The sequence below is a fragment of the Manihot esculenta genome, chromosome 9, assembly GCF_001659605.2.
Source record: "Manihot esculenta cultivar AM560-2 chromosome 9, M.esculenta_v8, whole genome shotgun sequence".
NCBI lineage: Eukaryota > Viridiplantae > Streptophyta > Magnoliopsida > Malpighiales > Euphorbiaceae > Manihot > Manihot esculenta.
The window spans coordinates 5,606,901-5,626,857 of record NC_035169.2 but is presented as its reverse complement, the minus strand read 5'-3'; the positions used below and the strand labels follow the sequence as shown (position 1 = coordinate 5,626,857).

The following is a 19,957-nucleotide window of genomic DNA, read 5'->3' as shown; positions in this document are numbered from 1 at the left end:
AGGGATATTGAATATAATGTTGGCGACAAAGTATTTTTGAAGAGCTCTCCTTGGAAAAGGGTGGTACGTTTTGGCAAACGTGGGAAATTGAGTCCGCGATTCATCGGACCATATGAGATTTTAGAGAGAATTGGCCCAGTTGCTTATCGTTTAGCACTACCTCCAGAGCTATCTCAGATTCATGATGTCTTCCATGTATCCATGTTAAGGAGATACAGAAGTGATCCTTCCCACATTCTCTAGAAATAGCCTATCGAGTTGAGGGAAGATTTAACATATGAAGAGGAGCCAGTAGAGATCATTGCTAGAGAAGAGAAGGTTCTAAGGAGCAAGATAATATCCCTGGTTAAAGTTCGATGGAGTAACCACTCTGCTAAAGAAGCTACCTGGGAAAAAAGAAGAGAATATGCGAATTCAATTTCCACATTTATTCCCTTCTTTAGGTATGTAAATTTCGAGGACAAAATTTCTCTTAGGAGGAGAGAATTATAAGGCCCAGGCCCAGGCCCATAAAAAAAAAAAGAGGAGAGAGCATTAAAGCTCTGGTTTCGGGAATGTACCGAAACATTCCTGAAACCCATCCGTCTCCCTCCTCCAAAAACAGAGCTTGCTCTGTTAGTTTAAAAAAAAAAAAATTCATTCTCTTTAATCCATATCTCCTTCCTCTCAACCCAATCAACCCATAAACTTTTGAAATCCTCAGCTAGATCCTATTTTAAACCTATATCCTGCTCAGAAATTCAATATTTTCTTCCAGAGGTTCCAAAATCGGGTAGGTGAGTTTTATCCCTTTTATTCGATTTATTGCGATATAGTTTATATTCTCTACCTTTTAATAGTGATTTTTGTGATTTGAAGATAAAAATGGGTTATGTTTTAGTTAGCTCCAATCAATGGGGTTTTATATTTCTTTTTGGGATTAATGATTTTCTTAGGCTGATCTAAATAATATTTATAGGTTATTGAGTATTTTTGTTGAGGTTGTTCATTTTTGGGAGGTTTAACTATGCCGAAATTTTCTTAAAAATATATATATAAAAATATATTTAAAATTTCGTATTTTACATTTTATATTATTATCCTAGTATATTTATTTATTATTTGATATATTATTTTCTTTTTAATTCTAGGAGAGGATCCAGCTTTTGGGATAGGTAATAGGAGTGCTCCTGCGACCTAGGTTATTCTATCCTCAGTACTGGTGAGTGGATAAATATATAACATTGATATTTTTCTTAAATATATGTATATGTGTATAGTTACTTTGTTTATTTAAAATGGGAAAGGATAAAGTTAATTTATATTTCTTGACTAAATGGAAATTGAATTCAAAGCACAGCTGAATAAATAGTCGATTACACTCTGTATATGTACCGAACAGATAACACCTTGATGACAGGTGATTTATTTTCAGCATGATATATATTTATACTGTCTTTGGGACAACGCTTGATATACAGATAGCCTTTGGGGCGTATGTCAGGTGGTCACCCTTTGGGGGTTGCTCTGCACATGTGTATGACCAGCATTTCTTAGCTCTTGGGCCAAATTTGTCATCATAGAGCCTAAGATGCCAGCATTGCTCTCATGCTGTTATTATTTTATCACACCTGAGATTCCAGCATTATCTGCAGGGAACATATTATGAGTATATGCAGATTCTATTATTCACAGTTATTTTATATTGATTGAATTAAATTGTATTTATTCAGCTGACTTATTTTAGCTAAATATTTGGTACTATTAAGTACCTAAACTTTATCTTTTCCCCTTTGTGATTTATTTATCCACTCACTGAGTATTTTGTATTCACCTTTATACTTTTATTCTTTCTGTTTCTTTTCGGTGATCCGCTCAGCAGACCTCATCTCCTAGTTTGTCATTCCTTCCACATCGTCCACTCAGAGTCTAGAGGAGGTCGGACCAATCCTAGGTCTTTTGTCTTTTCTTTTTGTAATTTTGGTAGATCATGTATAGATTGTACAGCCCAGTGAAGAATGTATTTTGTTTATTGTAAATATATTATGGATTGACTAGTCCAGCTATCAATCCTCTCCTATATGTTTTATAATTTGAAATTATAGCAGGTTAAATGTGTTCATATGTATAAATATTAGGGGGAACTCTGTCAGTTTTCCTGGTCATATCCGTCTGTACAGATTAGAGAATGGGTGTGACAGATCTGGTGCAATAACAGTACTATCGACATGAGAAGCCAATATGTATCAATGAAGAAGAGGCATGATTTATGCATGCCATAGCAAATAATTAGCCGAAGTGAGTTTAATGGTGAGAAATTGAGTGACGTTTGGAATTTGAAGATTGGGAATAGATAATGTGGAGCCGATAGTGGTTGAAATAAGAGATTGCTCAGTGTTGGGAATAGATGATGTGGATCCAATAGTGGTTGAAACAAGAGATTGCTCAGTGTTAGCCATTGTTGGTACGAACAGAGGGAAGAACAAGATGAGAAAAAAAGACGTAAAAGAAAAGAGAAGAATTTGCTGTAAAGCCTTTATGGCTCTGATACCATATAGAAGGTTTATGGTATTGAGAATTCTATTTGTTATTTATATTTCTGTATAGAATACATTTATATAGTATATACCAGGTCTATCAAAAGTTAGCTAGTGGTTGAGTTGGATACAAATTGTATGAATAACAAATATTATTTCAACCAACTCTAAACCTTATCATAACTCTAAACCTTATCACAACTCTAATCTTATCATGACTCTAAACCTTATCACAACTCTAAGCCTTATCAGAGCTAAATTAGGTAATTTCTGATTATTTGGCAAACTGTATATGTCACAAACCTGTCCTAGATAGTGTCATTACTAGCTATGTCATGGAAGAGGATAATCAACTAGTGATGATATATGAAAGATAGTGTTTAGTATGGGGTGTGATAAGTCACCTAGGATTGATGGATTAAAACCTAGGTTTTTTCAAAAGTACTGGAATGTTATTGGAGCTAATGTCTCTTCTTTATGTATTTCATCAGAGCTAAATTAGGTAATTTCTGATTATTTGGCAAACTGCATATGTCACAAACTTGTCCTAAATAGTGTCATTACTAGCTGTGTCATGGAAGAGGATAATCAACTAGTGATGATATATGAAAGATAGTGTTTAGTATGGGGTGTGATAAGTCACCTAGGATTGATGGATTAAACCCTAGGTTTTTTCAAAAGTACTGGAATGTTATTGGAGCTAATGTCTCTTCTTTATGTATTTCATGTGCTACCTCGGACATTTTTGAATTTGTTACGTGAGATAGTCCTGGTACTTATCCTTAAAAAAAAAAACACTTGAAATGTTTGTCAGAGTTACTTCCAATTGGTTTGTGCTAGATACTTTATAAAATTATTGCCCAAATGCTTGCTAACAGAATGAAGCTTATTTTGCCACATATTATCTCTTTGACCCAGAGTGCATTTGTGATGGCACGACATATTCAAGATAATTATACGATTGCTTTTGAAATGCTTCATTATCTCAAAGTTAAAACGAATGGGAAGGTTAGATATCCCATGCTGAAGATTGATATTAGTAAGACAGACGATAGATTGGAATAGTTTTTTTTGAAAGCAATAATGCTGAAGGTGGGGTTTAGTGATAAATGGATTGACTTAATATTCCTGTGTGCGGTTTCTTATTAGGTACTTCACTAAGGGAATCTTATTGAACCGATTTTTCTGGGAGGGGCTTTGAGATTGGGAGATTCCTTAAGTCCATATCTTTTCATTATTTATGAAGAGGATTTATCGAGTCTTATTGACACTCGAGTAGATTTAGGTATTTTCATGGTGTTAGAATCATTACAAGTATTCAAACTATATCTTATCTCTTTTCCATAGATGACAATGTTTTATTTTTTAAGGTGAAACTTAATGAGGTGCAAGAGATTACATATCTTTTAATGGAGTATACACCTGGAAAGGTGATCAATTTCAACAAATCCTTAATTTACTTCAGTCCTAGTACCGTTAAATAACAAGGTCGGATGTTTGCTCCAAGTTGCAGGTTGAGGAGCATGATGATCTTGGAACATACTTCGTCCTTACTATGATTATTGACCGAAAAAAATGTCTTTGATTTAGTAAAGGATACATAAAAAGAGGCCTTCTTATAATATATATATATATTTTTTATTACTATAAGAGAAATTTACTATTTAGTTTTTATGAAATAAAAAAAAATTCATTAATTGTTTCCTCAATTTTAAAAAATAAATTAATATATCCTTGAAATTTTAAAAGATTTACTCTTTTCATTCGTTTTAGTTGTTAATATGTTACTATTTAGTTCATGTAATATGAAAAAATTGAATAATTAGTTATTCAGTTTTATAAAAATGTATACCAATTAGACCTCATATTGAAGGCATTTTAAATTTTTTTATAAAAGAATTTACTATTCAGTCCCTATAATATTGAAAAACTTATTAGTTAATTTATTTATTTTGAAAAATACATTCCTTCCCATGGACGGTGACATTTATTGGTCCTTCTTATTTCTACTAATTAGTTATTTTATTGGTACTTCGAATTTCTACTCATTAGTTATGAGAATATTTGGTCCTTCGAATTTCTACTAATTAGTTATGAGAATATTTGAAACTTTCGTGTAATATTTAACAACTAAAATTGATTGAGGAATTAGTTAGTAGATTTTTTTAAAATTTCAGAAACATTGTAATGTATTTTTTATAAGACCAATATTGAGAGAATTAATAAAATTTTGAGAGATTAAAAGGTAAAGAAATTAATTTTATACGGCCATTATTTGTTTAAAGAATTATTTAAGGAGCTAAATTTATATTATATTATTGCATTATATTTTGAATATTTTTTACTAATTTTAATTTAATTAACTTTTTTTATTAATTTTATTATCTGAAATAAAAAAAATTGAATTCTGATTTGAAAAAAAATTATTCTCAAGAGAAATTGAATTAATGATGGCAATTATTTACATTAGATTGCATCTACATTTTTTTTTCATTTTTTTTTTCTTAAAACAGATTGCATATGCATCTGCATTACAGATTGAAAAACCTACAACTAATAAAGTTGCCAAAAATGTAATCATCTCTAAAATTTTCCCATTTTCCAAATAGGCCAGGATGGTATTTGCTAACTATGATAAACAAACGAAGAAGAAGCTTATTTTCTTAAAAAGCTCCAAGGTCCTGTTCCTGTGCCTATTCTGCAAAAACAAAAGTACTTTGTTAAAACAATTTTCTATATAAAAAATATTAATCAAATACAATCACCGATAAATAGTCAAACTCTTAATTTTTAGCTAAATGACACCCCTATACTAAGTAGGATTTTTTTTTGAAATGGGAAGTAGGATTAAACTACTGAATGCCTAAACTAAAATCATAATCTATTCAATATTTAAATTTATAAAAATCATAATAATTAACTATAAGTTAATCATCCTATGATAATTTATTAGAAGAAAAATAAAAATTAATCACATGTATTGTTGTTTATATTCTAAATTTTTTTGATTCTCTGAATTTTTATAAATTGACAAAGTTCGAGAAGTATAATTTTGTCATTTTATAAAAATTTAGAGTTCAATCAATAAAATTTGAGAGTAGTAAGTAATAAATCAAACTATTTTTGACATCCTTTTATAAATCAACAATAATATCGTTAATTTGTGCTTGATTGTTATAATCCTTGTAAGTTTAAGTATTCAATAAGTTGCAAATTTAGTTCAGGTGTTTAACGAGACAATATGAAATAATATAAAAGTATAGGTATAAATTTGACATCAATATTTCTAATTGAAACCGTTACCTCAACAAGCCCACGTATGCGCGTAGAGTCATAAAAATGGTCAACGCAACCCAGATGCCAAAGAAGCCATGACTAGATGATAAAGCAAATAAGCATAGGATGCTTATTATTGACACCAAAACCTGAACCATGGTGGAAGAAATTAGCAGAATGCGAAAAATAAGAGAAGTATAACAAGGATTTGATATTTGTTAATGGTATAATAGGGAAGAAAAATAATATAAGATAATTAAAGTGTTGATTTTCTGTTGTATTCTTGGAAGCCAAACAAGCTTATCTAAACACAAAAGCAAAATGAATTGATGTTTTGAAGAACTTTTTAACTGGGGTAGAAGGCGAGGCATACCATTGAGTATGAAGAGTATGCAAAATCAGATGCTCCATAATTGATTCCATCGAAAACGAAGGCTAAAACATTTACGATTTGAGTTGCTGCAACAAACTAATCAGCATAAAAAGAGAAAAGAGGAAAGTCTTAGTCCGAAAAGTTTTCCATAATCCAAAGCACAGAAAAGGAAAAAAACTCCTATTGTTGGTTCTTGTAATTAGAAAAAGTGAATAGTTACCGGGATGCCCACGGCAATAAGATTCAAAACATTGACGTCTTCTGTAAATAATCTTGAAGCAAACTGTAGTCCACCGAAAAGGAAGATCGAGAGAACTAGGCCTAAAAGCAAACCGTACTGCAAAGAAAAGCACACAATTAAAATATTTACAGGGAAATTTGTAACTTAATGCTGAGGTATTTCCGTACCTGGAATACACGAGAAGCAATGGCCTTGGCCCTGTCGTGATCCTTATTTGCAAATGCACTTGCAAGCATTGCCTGGAAAAGTTGAAATGCATTAGTCCATTTCTTGGAGATGTTTTACAAGTAAAATCTACATCCACCGGCAAGCGAATTATGCAAATATTTACAAACACATGCAAGTGGTTTCAGTTCATTAAAAGAAACAGTTCTTACTTGTCCAGCCACAGCCAGCCCATCTGCAAGCAAAGAAGTTGCCATCCAAATCTGCAAGCAAACCTGAAATGCAGCCATTGAAGTAGATCCATGTCTTGCCGCCAATGATGCAGCCAAGGTGACACAGATTGTCGCAGCTATTACCCTCATCAACAGCATAAATCCTTAGTGGAAATGCAATTCATTGATCAGTTGCAGTAGCATACAAAGTGAACAGCAAAAAAATGAATAGAAAAGGAATGAGATAATTCCCAAGGAGACAATGCATTTAAGAAGGATGGAAAAGGAAAAACCTTACCATTTTTTAGAAATCGACCAAATTGTAGATCTTTAATGTTGGGAGGCAATAGATCAACATGTTCAATTAATTTCCACAACAGAATCAGGGAGATTAGGTACCTAAAACAGAATATTAAAAGGAAAAAAAAGGTGAACCATAGTGTCCTCAACAAAAAATCAATCAACAGCATGCCAGAAACCACAAAGAAAAATTGGAATGCTATCTCATCTTCAGGAGAAAGATGGAACTTACTGAGAAATAACATGAGCAATGGCTGCACCACAGACGTTCAATCTGAATACGAATATAAATATTGGGTCCAAGATGATATTTGCTACATCTCCCACAACTACAAAAAAATAAATGATAATAATAATAAATTATAAGCTTTGGAACTGCTAATCCATATAAATGAAGTATAGATCAAATATAAAGGTAGGAAGAACACAGCAAAAATCACTTCACATTATTTGATTTTATGTCATGTTTCTCTTTGCTTTTATTGTTATAGATATTAAAAAATATAGATACATATTTCACCAATATATCAAGGGCATACATATTTACAGGTGAAACATCTATCTTACCAGTAGCAAATAGAGGAGTTTTCGTATCCTTAATTCCTCGGAAAACCCCTTGCATCGCTAGTGAAAGAAGAACAGCAGGAGCACCTAGTGACCTCAATGTCAAGTATTGTTGTGCTGGTATTAGCATTGGGGAATCCTGCACAACAGAAAATGCATTCCTCAGAGAACTTGTCTTTTGAAGTTTGAACAATAAAAAGTTTTAGACTAACTTGCGTGAAATAAACTGGAGCATATTGATATATTGAAAAACTTGTGCTGTTAGGTAAAAACATGAACATCAAACAACCTATTGACGAGATAACCCGGTGGAGCTAATAATTTTAGATAAAAATGGCAATAGAAACTCCCACAGCAGCAAGCTCCACAGGTCCTACAAGTAATAATATTAATGAGTCATTGATGTTGACAAAAAATATTTATTTTTTCCTATGATGGATGATAGATTCAAAATAAAGATATATTATTTATTATCCATGTTAGGTTCAAGTGGATCCGTTTCATGTTGGATAGAACTTCACGACCATATTGTATGCTTTCTACTTATCTATTCATTTACAATGCATCAAACAATAACTTTTTCCAGTAAAGTTTCTGCATCCAGAAATGTAATTATTTCTCATGAGCAACAATGAATGCAAACTGCATCTACAAATATATAATTGATCAGTTCCTGTATACTAAATACTCAGAGATAAAAGCTTATTGAATATGGATCAGCAGAGAAAAGCTTAAAAAAATGGAATAGGAAGGAAATTAAGTAGTGGATATGCAGGCTATCTTCAAGAAAAGATGGAGATCACATGTACAAACCTAAATGGCCAATGAATGCTGTATCGATTAGAGAAGCAACAGGATCTGCTGCTAAAGCAAGTGCAGCAGGAACTGCAATTTGTGCTATTTCTACTGCTAACTCATCCATATTGAAAACGTTCCTGGACAAACAAATCATAGAGTTACATGTGAGATTTAATAATATTATCACAAAACCTCTTGACAAACAATTAAAAGAAGAAGAAGATGAAAATCCAAGCTGCAAGATATGCATTATTTAAAAAATTTATACTGCGATAATCATAAAAATAAAGATGTTCCTAAAAATAGTTGTAGAATCAAAAACTTTCTAAAAGAAAGAGTACCTTGTATCCTTCAAGAGCATAACAAGAGGCAATTTAGCCAAGTTTTCCCACAGATTAAGAAGAGTTTCTGTGGCCATCGTTAAATTGGTTTTTCCAAAAACAACAGATGGAATAAAGATGATGCAGCTTCAGTGGAGTAATTAAAATAATGTGATCATCACCAAGCCAAAACCAACAGAGGAATCAGGCTGCTTCCGATGGGAAAAAGAATTCAACAATCAAAGAATTTCGGCATCAAACAACTGGTCAACAAAGAAAATGACAAAAGAAAATACTCAGAAAAGTCACTGTTGTTTCCCAGAAATTACAAGCAGTATAAGAAATTCAAATCAATAGAATCCCAGAAAAAAAAAAAAATACAAAGAATCCTAAAGAATCATGCTTCATTTCAGCTAGAAATGTTTTTAGAAAAATGAAGCATGGATCATAGAAGTAACCTGTAAGCTGGGACGCTGCAACAGATGCAGCTTCCTCAGTTGATCAGGAAATCCCAGTCTGTACTTTTTATGCATCACAAAAATTGTAGAAAATCGGAGCTAAAATTAGCAAACTCAAAAATAACCGCCACTGCTTACGCAACAATTTCCAAAAACAGAAATTCCATTTCTTTTTTCAACCATTCTCCAATTTGACTGCTAAAAATTATCCATTGTTATTTTAAGTTATTTACTTTTTCTCTCCATTTGCTAAAAACATATGTTTAGGAACATCTTGGTTGCCAATAGCAGCTGTTTTAGCGATCTTTTTTTCTCTCCATTTGCTAAATTCTCCAAGGAGCTCAAAATCACCTGTGTAGATTTCATACATAAAAATTGATTTATATTTGTTTAATAGTAAAATAAATAATTTAATATGATAAATATACACTTATTAGTTAATTTATGTATTAAATAGTTACAATTATATAAAATTTTACTAAATACGTTATTGTTTTTTTTGAAACAATTACTAAATACGTTATGTAAATAAGTTTTGATGAGGTATAATAACAACTATCAATTAATAATAACAACTACTAAAATAAATTACCGACTATACTTTAATTTCTCAATGTCAAAGTTTGAATAATTATTTTAACTAAAATTTAATATTTTTTTTATGAAAATTAAATAATTTCAGTGTTTCAATTTCAATTATAATATATAAACTATAAATTATTAAGGCACATCAATAAAAACAAAAACTTACTGCTCTTATTTAAGATTTTTTTATAAATATTTATAAATTAATAAATTTTTGAGTGATTAACAGTAAATATATTTGGAAAAAATAGCTAGGTACTCTCATCCCATGGAGCTTCCGTTAACTCATATATATCTCTTGGTGCATCTCCATGATTTATGTTCGAGTTACAGATCAGAACATGTAAGCTCAAAAGGCTTAGAAATGACATGGGTATTTTTGTTCGAGTAGATCCTGAAAATTTCACTAATAAATGGAGGGATTACATGAAGATACGCATGAAATGGGATGTCAATAAATCCATTCGTACAACCCTGAAACTACGAAAGAAGGATGTTTTTTTTACTGGTATTGGGTTTTGCTGGAGTATAAATGGATGCTGAGTTTCTGCTTTATTTGTGGATTTATTGAAGATGGAGAGAAAATTTTTACCTTTGCCTATGTTGAATAATGGAGTTCTGATGCAACACAAATATGGACCTCATCTTCAAGCTTCATCACGATGATCACAGATGATTACAGGTTCGAAATGGCTTTGTGAGGAAGAACACTCAAATTTCGACAGTGGCGACAGAAATAGTGATTGGAACTGGAATGGGAGGCGTAGCTGCTATCGAAGGGAAATAAGGGACAAGATATCAGCAAAAATCTTGTTATGGATTTGAATTCAAATGATAAATGTGATGGATTTGAATTCTGTAAATAAAATAATTTTTTACTTTTACTGAAATAAAAGAGAGAAAGTAAGATAAAGAGAAAAAAATAAATCCATTTCAAAAAAAAAATAGAAAAAAAATAAATATAAAAAAAATTTTTTTACTTGTTCATAGAATAAAAGTGAGAGTAAAAATAAAAATAGAAAAGTTTCAACTAAAAGTTTGAATAATTAATTTCTAAGTAATTTTTGTTATACATTTACGACAATCAAATAATTTAATCATTCAATTTTAATCAATATTGAGAGAATTAAAAGGTAAAGAAATTCCTTTCCACGAATGGTGATATTCCTTCCCTTTTATTCCTTTTACTTTTGTCTGCTAGTGCCGTCTAACCATTTCTCTCCTTTTACTTTTGTCTGCTAGTGCCGTCTAACCATTTCTCTGCTAGCGACGTCTAACCGCTTCTCTGCTATAGTGTCACTTGTCTTTATCACTCAGATATGTACGTACAGAAGCGTCAGACCCCCTACCCATGTCAGGCGGTCATTTATCATGCGGGTAGGGCTACAAAGTGACTGGGCAGCTATTCTCCCTCACATCACGTCATCAGGCTAGATTACCTCTAGTTGGACCCGTGCTCATGTGAGATCCAGCCTGCTCCATGTATCCGGAATTAGGGCTTGCGATGTTGGATTGGTCTGCTTAAAGAGGGCTTGATGGGTTTTGGGCCTACGTTCTTTCTTAGGGTATGGCCTTGCCTCCAGGTGTAGGAAGTCCAGCGGTCATTGATGAGTTACAAAACTCACAATTTTTTTCCTCATTTAATTCCATAATTTTGCTATAATTTTGATATAAATATTTAATTTTACTTGAAATTTAATTTTGGACAGGTTTTTTAGCAGAATTTGAGAAAATAAATGAAAAAAAGGCTGAATTAAAAGATTTTTATACTGGGAGGTTGCAACCTTGGCTAAACCTGTAGCCCAAGGCGATGAGAAGTTTTAGAAAGCGCCACCTCAGCAGATTTTGCCACCTAAGCAAGGATAAACTTACAGTTGGATCAAACACAATCAGATTAGGATAGTATAAGGCCCAGGTCCAGGCCTATTAATTTTAATAAAAAAAAAAGAAAATGAGCATTAAAGCTCTGGTTTCGGGAATGTCCCGAAACATTCCCGAAACCAGAGAACCCTTCTTCCTCGCGAGAGAAAAAAAAAAAAAGAGAGAACAGAGCTTTTGCTCTGGTATTTTAAAAAAAAAAAAAAATCTCTTTGGACCCAAATCTCCTCCTTCTTAACCCAATTAACCCACAAACTTCTAAGATCCTTCAGCAAGATCCTGATTTAAACCTATATTCCGCTCAGAAATTCAATAATTTCTTCTAGAGGCTCCAAAATTGGGTAGGTGAGTTTTATCCCTTTTATTCAAATTTTTACGATATAATTTATATTCTCTATCTTTTAATAGTGATTTTGGTGATTTGAGAATAAAAATGGTATATGTTTTAGTTAGATCCAATTAATGAGTTTTAATAGTTATTTTTGGGATTAATGATTTTTATAGGTTGATTTAAATAATATTTACAGCTTATTGAGTATTTTTGTTGAGTTGGGTATTTTTGGGAGGACTAACTATGCCGAAATACTGCCGAAATTTTCTTAAAAATATAGATAAAAATATATTTAAAAGTTCGTAGTATTTTACGTTTTATACTATTGTCCTATAATAGTTTTTTATTATTATTATTTGATATATTATTTTATTTTCTTTCTAATTCTAGGAGAGGATCCAGCTTCCAGGATATATAATAGGGGTCCTCCTGCGACCTAGGTCTTTTGTCCCAAGTATTCTGGTGAGTGGATAAATATATAACATTGATATTTTTTTAAAATATATTTATATGTGAATATGTTAAATAAACGATAATTTATATTTCTTGAATAAATGAAATTTAAAGCACAGCTGAATAAATAGCCGATTACACTCTGTATATGCACTAAACAGATAACACCTTGATGACGGGTGATTTATTTTCAGCATGATATATATATTTATACTGTCTTTGGGACAGCGTTTGATATACAGATAGCCTTTGGGGCGTATGTCAGGTGGTCACCCTTTGGGGGTAGCTCTGCACATGTGTATGACCAGTATTTTATTAGCTCTTGGGCCAAATTTGTCATTATAGAGCCTAAGATGCCAGCATTGCTCTCAGGCTGTTATTATTTTATTATACCTGAGATGCCAGCATTATCTGCAGGGAACATATTATGAGTGTATCTATTTTTCACAGTTATTTTATATTGATTGAATTAAATTGTATTTATTCAGCTGACTTATTTTAGCTAAATGTATGGTACTATTAAGTATCTAAGCCTTATCTTTTCCCCTTTGTTATTTATTTATCCGCTCACTGAGTATGTTGTACTCACCCCTTATATTTCGTTTAATATTTCAGTTCCTTTTTGGTGATCTGCTCAGCAGTCCTCATCTCCTAGTTTATCCTTCTTTGTACATCGTCTACTCAGAGTCTAGAGGAGGTCGGACCAATCCTAAGTCTTTTGTCTTTTCTTTTTGTAATCTTGATAGATCATGTATAGATTGTACAGTCCAGTGGAAACGGTATTTTGTTGTTGTAACTATTTTATGAATTGACAGGTCCAACTATCAGTTTTTCTCTTATATGTTTTATAATTTGGAATTATAGCAGGTTACATGTTTTTATAAGTATAATTATCAGGGGAAGTTCTGTCAGTTTTCCGGGTCATATCAGTCTCTACAGTTTGGGGATTGGGTGTGACAATTTTTGGTATCAGAGCATAGGTTTATAGATTCTGTAGACTTTCCTCGAGTCAGTATTTTTAATTATATTCTGATAATTCTTTTTCTATTTTCGTTTGTAGGACAATGCCGCCCAGAGTAGGTAATAGAAGTCGGGGCCGTGGTGTTCGTACAGCTAGATTAGCTGATATTGGTCGACCTCCTAGGGATCCTCCAGTTGCACCTCCGCCTCTTGAAGGGGTGGCAGATCATGAGTTATCTGAGAGCCTAGAAGGACATGGAGAATCTGTCTCTCATGGTGTTGAATCAGAGGCATATCCGACTACACCATCGCCTTCCTCGGCACCTGCAGTTGCACCTCCTGTTGCACCTGCAGTTCCACCTTTTGTTCCACCTGTAGTACCAGTCCATCCTTTCCAGATAAATGCAGACTTGGGTGCTTTTGTGGCACAAGTAGTTACAGCAGCTGTTACAGCCAAACCTAGAGATCCGTGGGAGATAGTGGATCGTGCTAGACGTTTGGGAGCTTATGACTTTGAGGGTTCCTCTGATGCTGACATTGCAGATAAATGGTTAAAGAAAGTGCTAAAAGTGTTTGAATTAATGAAGTTGACTGATCCAGAGAAGGTAGATAATGTACATGGTTTGCTTCAGGGTAAGGTTGATGCTTGGTTTGATGGCATTCGTCACAGACATGGAGTCAGACTGACTTGGGATCAATTTATACATGAATTTCGCCAGGAATATTTGTCAGAAAGTTACAGGAAAGGAAAGCGGGATGCCTTTTTCAGGTTGTTTCAGGGAAGCCTCTCAATAAGAGAGTATGTTGACAAGTTTGAAGATCTTTATTGCTTTGTTTCAGATATATTGCCTTCTGAGGAAGCAAAATGTGACAGATTCAGACAGGGTCTACATGTTAATATCAGATCATCTATGACCTGGTTCAGAGGTAATAATTTGAGAGAGTTGGTGGAAGCAGCTTTGAATGTTGAAAAAGTTAAGCAAGAAGAGAAAGAGTATGAACAGAAGATGAGTAGAAATCACTTGCAGGGCTCACAGGGGTTCAGAGAAAGACCAGCTAAGAGAGGGAGCAGTTCATTTCAGTCCCAAGCTGGATACAGTGGTAGTGGTAGAGGTTCCTTTGTTAACACAGAGCAGCAGGTTGCTCGACCACAGTCCAGTCAGAGCTCAGTAGCACAACCAGTGGGTAGTTCCTTTGGGGCACAGAAAAGTGGGCAAGGATATAATTCTGGGTTTGAACAAAGGAAGAGACATTTTCCTCAATGTGCCACCTGTGGTAAACATCATGCTGGGGAGTGCAGAAAATTCGATCGGGGTTGTTTTGAATGTGGTTCTTCGGGCCATTTTAAGAGAGATTGTCCATTGCTGATAGCCAGAGACAGTGGTTCTCAGCAAGGATCAGTGGCGCCTCAAAATCTAAGGTATGGTGTGACACCATCACAGGGTGTACCTACGGCACAAGCTGGGCCTGGCACAAGCAGAGCCAGTGGAGCTACTTCATCTTCTCAGTCTAGACCAACGATGCAACTTGGCAGACCTCGCACTCAGGCCAGAGTTTTTGCTATGACACAGCAGGAGGCACGAGCATCTCCAGAGGTGGTGACTGGTATGTTAACTATTTTCGATAAAGATGCACACATTCTTATAGATCCTGGTTCCACTAGCTCTTTCGTATCTCAATCCTTCTCTAAGCATGCTGATAGAGAATTAAAACTTTTAGACTGTGGATTAGCTGTGAGTACTCCAGTTGGGGATTCTGCTGTATGTGAATATGTGTATAGGGATTGTGTTGTTAAGTTGGGCAATCATGAGCTGTTAGTGGATGTAATTCCTTTGTGTCTACAAGATCTAGATGTCATCCTAGGTATGGACTGGTGATAGGCGGTTGTCGAAGCCGTCAAAAATAAACCTATTAAACAATTAACAATAAACTTGTAGATAGTGGCAATAGGGTCAAACCATAGAGAATTGACACCAATGATTTTCCTAATAATGACTAGGTCAAGTAAATAACAAGTAAATAAAAGAGGGGGGTTTTGTGTTGAAGATGTACTAAAGCTAATTAACAATAGCAAGCAAATAATTTAAAGATGAGTAAATCAATAAGAGAAAAGCTTCTAGTTGAAGTATGGATCTATTTCAGATTGTTTAGAATTGATCATTGATTCTTTAACACTCCTATTTATTCCAATAAATTAGTTTTGGATGTGGAAGACGCTTCTCACAATCCAAATTCCTCCTTAGTTCTAGTTTGATTAGGAAACGTTCTCTAATCAAACACTAGTTAACAAGTTGCCAAGGAACGTCCTTGGGGCATTATAGCATCGAACAACTGTTAACTGCATTAAGACTTAGAGAAACCTAATTCTAACCTTGCCAACCGCGTGGTCAAGTTTAGATCATGCAACTTGATTAAATGTGAGTTTAAACAATTTAAGCAATTACGGACCTAAATCATTCAAACAATTTATCACTTTAGCAATTTAAAAGCAATGGGCCCTTATTGATTCTAAAAGCAAAGTAATAATTATGGAAAAGATCAGATTGCATAAATATTGAAATAAACAAGAAGTTTAACAATGGAGATTTAAATCTCCCAATTCATCACAAAATCTGAAATTCACCAACTTCAACTAGAAAGGAAGGAGTTTAGCCACTCATGGTGGACTAAATACACAAAAAGATGAAAAGAAAAGAAAAAGGAAGATGCTGGAGAGTTTCTGGCGAGTTGAGTTGCTGATCAGAGGATGCCTTTGCTGGTTTGGAGGCTTTCCTTTTATAGCTGCAGAATTTCTCTCCATCTAGGGTTTTGAAATCCCTCTTTGATTTGGTGTTTGACTCCTCTTTTGATGTTGAATTTAATTGCAATTGGAATTCCTTGGATGAGAAGTTCTTTTCGTGGCTCTTGGATTTGTATTGATAGTGATTGAGTTGGATTTGGACTTCTGAAAACTTGAAATTCGGTTTCCTGAACAATTTCCCGCTCTGCTGTATTTTCAGCTGTCGAAGTGATTTGCCCGGTGGTTTGACCAGTTTCTTCAAGTGATTGGGCAAATCACTGACCAGATCGCTTCTCTGTGAGTCAGTCCTCTATGTCTCTGCGAGTGATTTGGCCAGTGATCTTCGAGTTTCTTGGGCAAATCACTGCCCATATCACTGCTGTCTGTTGCCTCCGGGTTTCTGCTTTAGCTTGATCTGGGCAGTGATGGGAGCAGTTTAGCTGGTGATCTTGGGCAAATCACTGGGCAAATCATCCTTCTGTACTTTTTCTGCACTTTTTCTCCCATTTTCTAATTTCTTCCTTTTCTGTAAAAACAAGATAAAAACCATAAATTAAACTGAAAAATGTGTAAATAAGCAATAATAATTATGATAAAAATGTGGCTAAATTATGCTTGATCAAATACCCCCACACCTAGCTTTTTGCTTGTCCTCAAGCAACAAATAACTTAGCCAATCAAGCCCCCTTTTTCCTTAGAACCTAAGCACCACTTCATCAGTCCACCCTAGACTCCTAATCTGAACTATCACAGTATAGAGTACATGCACTAAGGTCATCCTCTCCTTTCCTTGTTTCCTTTCACCTACCATGGTCAAGGGAAAGGTTTTTGATTCAATCATGCTTATTCTTTTATGTTAGGTTTAGTGCAGCCCCTAGGAGTGACTTGCCCCTTTTCTTCTTTCTCCTTTTTATTTAATTTTTATTTTCAGCAGCACTTATTCTTATCCTTGCCTGAAAAAGTCACTAACCTTTTTACGCGATTGTGTACATGGGTGATACACCCCCGGTTACTCAGTTAGTCACTTGTTCAAGTGGCTACTAGCTCTGTTCATAGTCTAGACCATCGAAACTTATTTGCTTGAAAAAGTTACTGACCTTTTTACGCGATTGTGTACATGGGTGATACACCCCCGGTTACTCAGTCAGTTACTTCTCCAAGTGGCTATTAGGCTCAGTTCATAGTCTTAGACCATTGGAACAAGTTTGTGATTTGTGCTTTGTGCTGGTTTGTCGTGATAGTTTGGGCAAATCAGCTCATAGGGAGTTACATTAGCTTTTTATTTGCATGTATTTTTATTTTTATTTCCCTTGACCACAACAAATTTAAGGATTCAATTCAAGTAAAGAACTTCCTAAGTGAAGGTAACATACTGTGAATGATTCAGTTTAGGCTTAAAGGGGTGGCAAATCAATGGGGTCATGAGATAAGGGCACTCTTTCAACCTTGTTAACTGTGTTGAGTAAAGCAATTAGCTACAAAATTCTGTGTGTGTGTGCTAGGAGTGTGAAAAATTTTGGTGTGTGCAAAAAGGGGTAAAAATAATGCAAAAGGAAACAAAAAGAAACAAAAAGAAATCAAAAAGGTAAAAAGGTGGTGTGATCAGTGAATAAATACTCTCTAGTACCCCCACACCTTTCCCACATATTGTCCCCAATGTGTGAATAAACATATAGAAAAATGAAGGAGAAAAGGGAAAGGGACTCCCTGGCCTGTGAGTGATTTGACCAGTGACTTGGGTAAGTACTGGGCAAATCACTGGGCAAATCGCTATCTGTCACGGTGCTGGGGCAGAAAATGGTCCACCAGCAGGTCCAACAAGTGCTCCATCCTTTGCATTCGATCTTCAATCCTAATGAGACGAGCCTCTACTATCTGGTTGGGGGCTTCGTCTTCAGGTGGCTGAGGAGCATCCTGCTGGGCGGCTGCTGGAGGTGGCTCATTTGCTGGTTCTTGCCCTATTGCTTGTGTTGTCTCATCTGCAAGGGCTGCTGTAGTGGCTGGCTGCTGGGTGGTGATGCTTATGGTGGCTTTCTTCCTTCTGAAAACACGCTCATGGCGTGGCGTTACTGGACCTGCAGGTGCAATGGAAAAAACATCCCCCACCTTACAAAGCAACCCCATATCATCCAATGTGCGTAGGTCCAAGGGGGTTGTTTTGGGGGTGGGGGAAAGGTCAGTATATGCTGGGTGCAATAATTTGAGATTCACTGCAATGGCAGTGATCAAGGGGCCAAAAATCAGTGGCCTGTTATACTGAATGATGCTAGATAGTTGGGTGGCAACCCAGTATCCCAGATGTATTTTCCTATGTGTGTGCATACACCAAAGAATATATAACTCAATTCTGGTCAGGATGTTGGAGGCATCCTTCCTCCCAGAAAATGTGTAAGCCAGGAATCTGTGGAGGTATTTCAGGCTGGGGTTCTTGAGGTAAAGGTCCTTGGACCTTGTTGGTGAGTAGGAGTCTGGTGGATTGTCACTTAATTCCAAGTACACAGAGCTTGGATCAAACTCAGCAGGGAAGTCCCAGGTGGACTGAGGGCATTCACAGCCCATGGCTATGCCGAATTCCTGCAGGGATAAGCGAAATCGCTTCCCCAATAACCTAAATCCAATAGTGCCTGGTGTGTGTATGTTATGCATGGCAGGTTTATCAAAATAGAACGTGGTGAAGAACTCATGTGTGAGTTCAAGGAAGGAGGGCATGCGCAGGAGGAAAAAGGTGTCCCAGCCAATAGCAGAAATTAGAGAACGTACCTGGGAATGGAGTCTCAGTGCTCCAAGGGTGGCATGGTGGATATATTTACCTGGGTGATATGGTAGGGATGAAACTTTAAGCAGCCTGGTGCGCTCAGAAATTTTGTTGAATGTCAGTGATTTGACGATGTGATCTGGGTATGCTGGCCTGGGCAAATCGCTGGGCAAATTGCTGGGCATATCACTGAGTGTGTCGCTAGGCACATCGCTAGGCACATCACTTGGTAAGTCCACGGGCGCATCGGTGGGCACATCGCTGGGCATAGCGCTGGTGAAATCAGTAGGCGCATCGCTAGGCACATCGCTGGGCATAGCGCTTGCCAAGTCCGTGGGCGCATCAGTGGGCACAGCGTTGGTGGAATCAGTGGGCGTACCACTTTCTTTGAGTCCTGCGGGATGTATGGCAATGGTGGGTTCCAGCTCTGATCTTAGTGGTGACTGTGTTCTTGGCCGTTTGTGGCTGTGGCCGGTGGGAGTGGTGGCTTCAGGTAGCATTTCGCCCGCAGGGTTTGTCTTCGGGTCTATTGTGGGTGGTGGTGGCAGCGTTCTTTGCCGTTTCTTTTGCCGGCGATATGTCTGGGCGGCCGGTGAGTCGGTGCGTCCGGTCGCTGGTGGTGGCTGGTGGAGTGGTATCCCACGCTTCATCGTCACTGTCATAGGGGATGGGTTTCGGCAGCCCTAGTTTCTTCCACATGAACGGTCCGCCGGTGGCCTTCATCTTAATTCGGACCATGGTGGTCTTGAGTTTGCCGGTGGGTGAGTGGTGGTCGGAGAGGAGAAAGCTTGAAGGAGTAGAAGAGATAAAAACAGTAGTTTAGCGTAAGAATTAAAAATAAAAGAAAAGACTACTTAAAGTAATTAGGGTATGTGATCTGCCCTGATCATTTATTGCTGGCCCTCTGGATTCTTGACAGGGTGATTTGACCAGTGATTTGGGTAAGCAGTGGGCAAATCACTTGGCCAGATCGCTTCTCCTTTGTAGTTGCTG

General features: G+C 35.7%; 2 protein-coding genes across 2 annotated transcripts; both read right to left on the bottom strand.

Moving 5' to 3' along the window:
- Positions 1–5,800: 5,800 nt before the first annotated feature.
- Positions 5,801–9,384, bottom strand: LOC122724594 (protein DETOXIFICATION 42-like). Its single transcript, XM_043960113.1, has 12 exons — positions 9,224–9,384; positions 8,787–9,028; positions 8,461–8,582; positions 7,977–8,020; positions 7,651–7,843; positions 7,316–7,412; positions 7,082–7,182; positions 6,784–6,947; positions 6,574–6,645; positions 6,386–6,502; positions 6,166–6,261; positions 5,801–5,941 (listed from the first exon to the last, which is right to left on the bottom strand). Exons 2-12 carry the CDS (start codon positions 8,861–8,863, stop codon positions 5,816–5,818), a joined length of 1,209 nt encoding a protein of 402 aa, XP_043816048.1. The 5' UTR covers positions 8,864–9,028; positions 9,224–9,384; the 3' UTR covers positions 5,801–5,815.
- Positions 9,385–18,449: 9,065 nt separating this feature from the next.
- Positions 18,450–19,614, bottom strand: LOC122724593 (cell surface glycoprotein 1-like). The gene is made up of 2 exons (XM_043960112.1): positions 19,020–19,614; positions 18,450–18,517 (listed from the first exon to the last, which is right to left on the bottom strand). Exons 1-2 carry the CDS (start codon positions 19,612–19,614, stop codon positions 18,450–18,452), a joined length of 663 nt encoding a protein of 220 aa, XP_043816047.1.
- Between the last annotated feature and the right edge of the window lie 343 nt (positions 19,615–19,957).

Coding starts and splice junctions, on each gene's coding strand:
- LOC122724593 (XM_043960112.1), bottom strand. CDS start 19,614: ATGAAGCGTGGGATACCACTCCACCAGCCACCACCAGCGACCGGACGC. Junction 18,518..19,019: donor ATCCCTACCATATCACCCAG/GTAAATATATCC, acceptor GCACACACATAG/GAAAATACATCTGGGATACT.
- LOC122724594 (XM_043960113.1), bottom strand. CDS start 8,863: ATGGCCACAGAAACTCTTCTTAATCTGTGGGAAAACTTGGCTAAATTG. Junction 8,583..8,786: donor ATGCTCTTGAAGGATACAAG/GTACTCTTTCTT, acceptor TTGTTTGTCCAG/GAACGTTTTCAATATGGATG. Junction 8,021..8,460: donor AGCATTCATTGGCCATTTAG/GTTTGTACATGT, acceptor TATTACTTGTAG/GACCTGTGGAGCTTGCTGCT.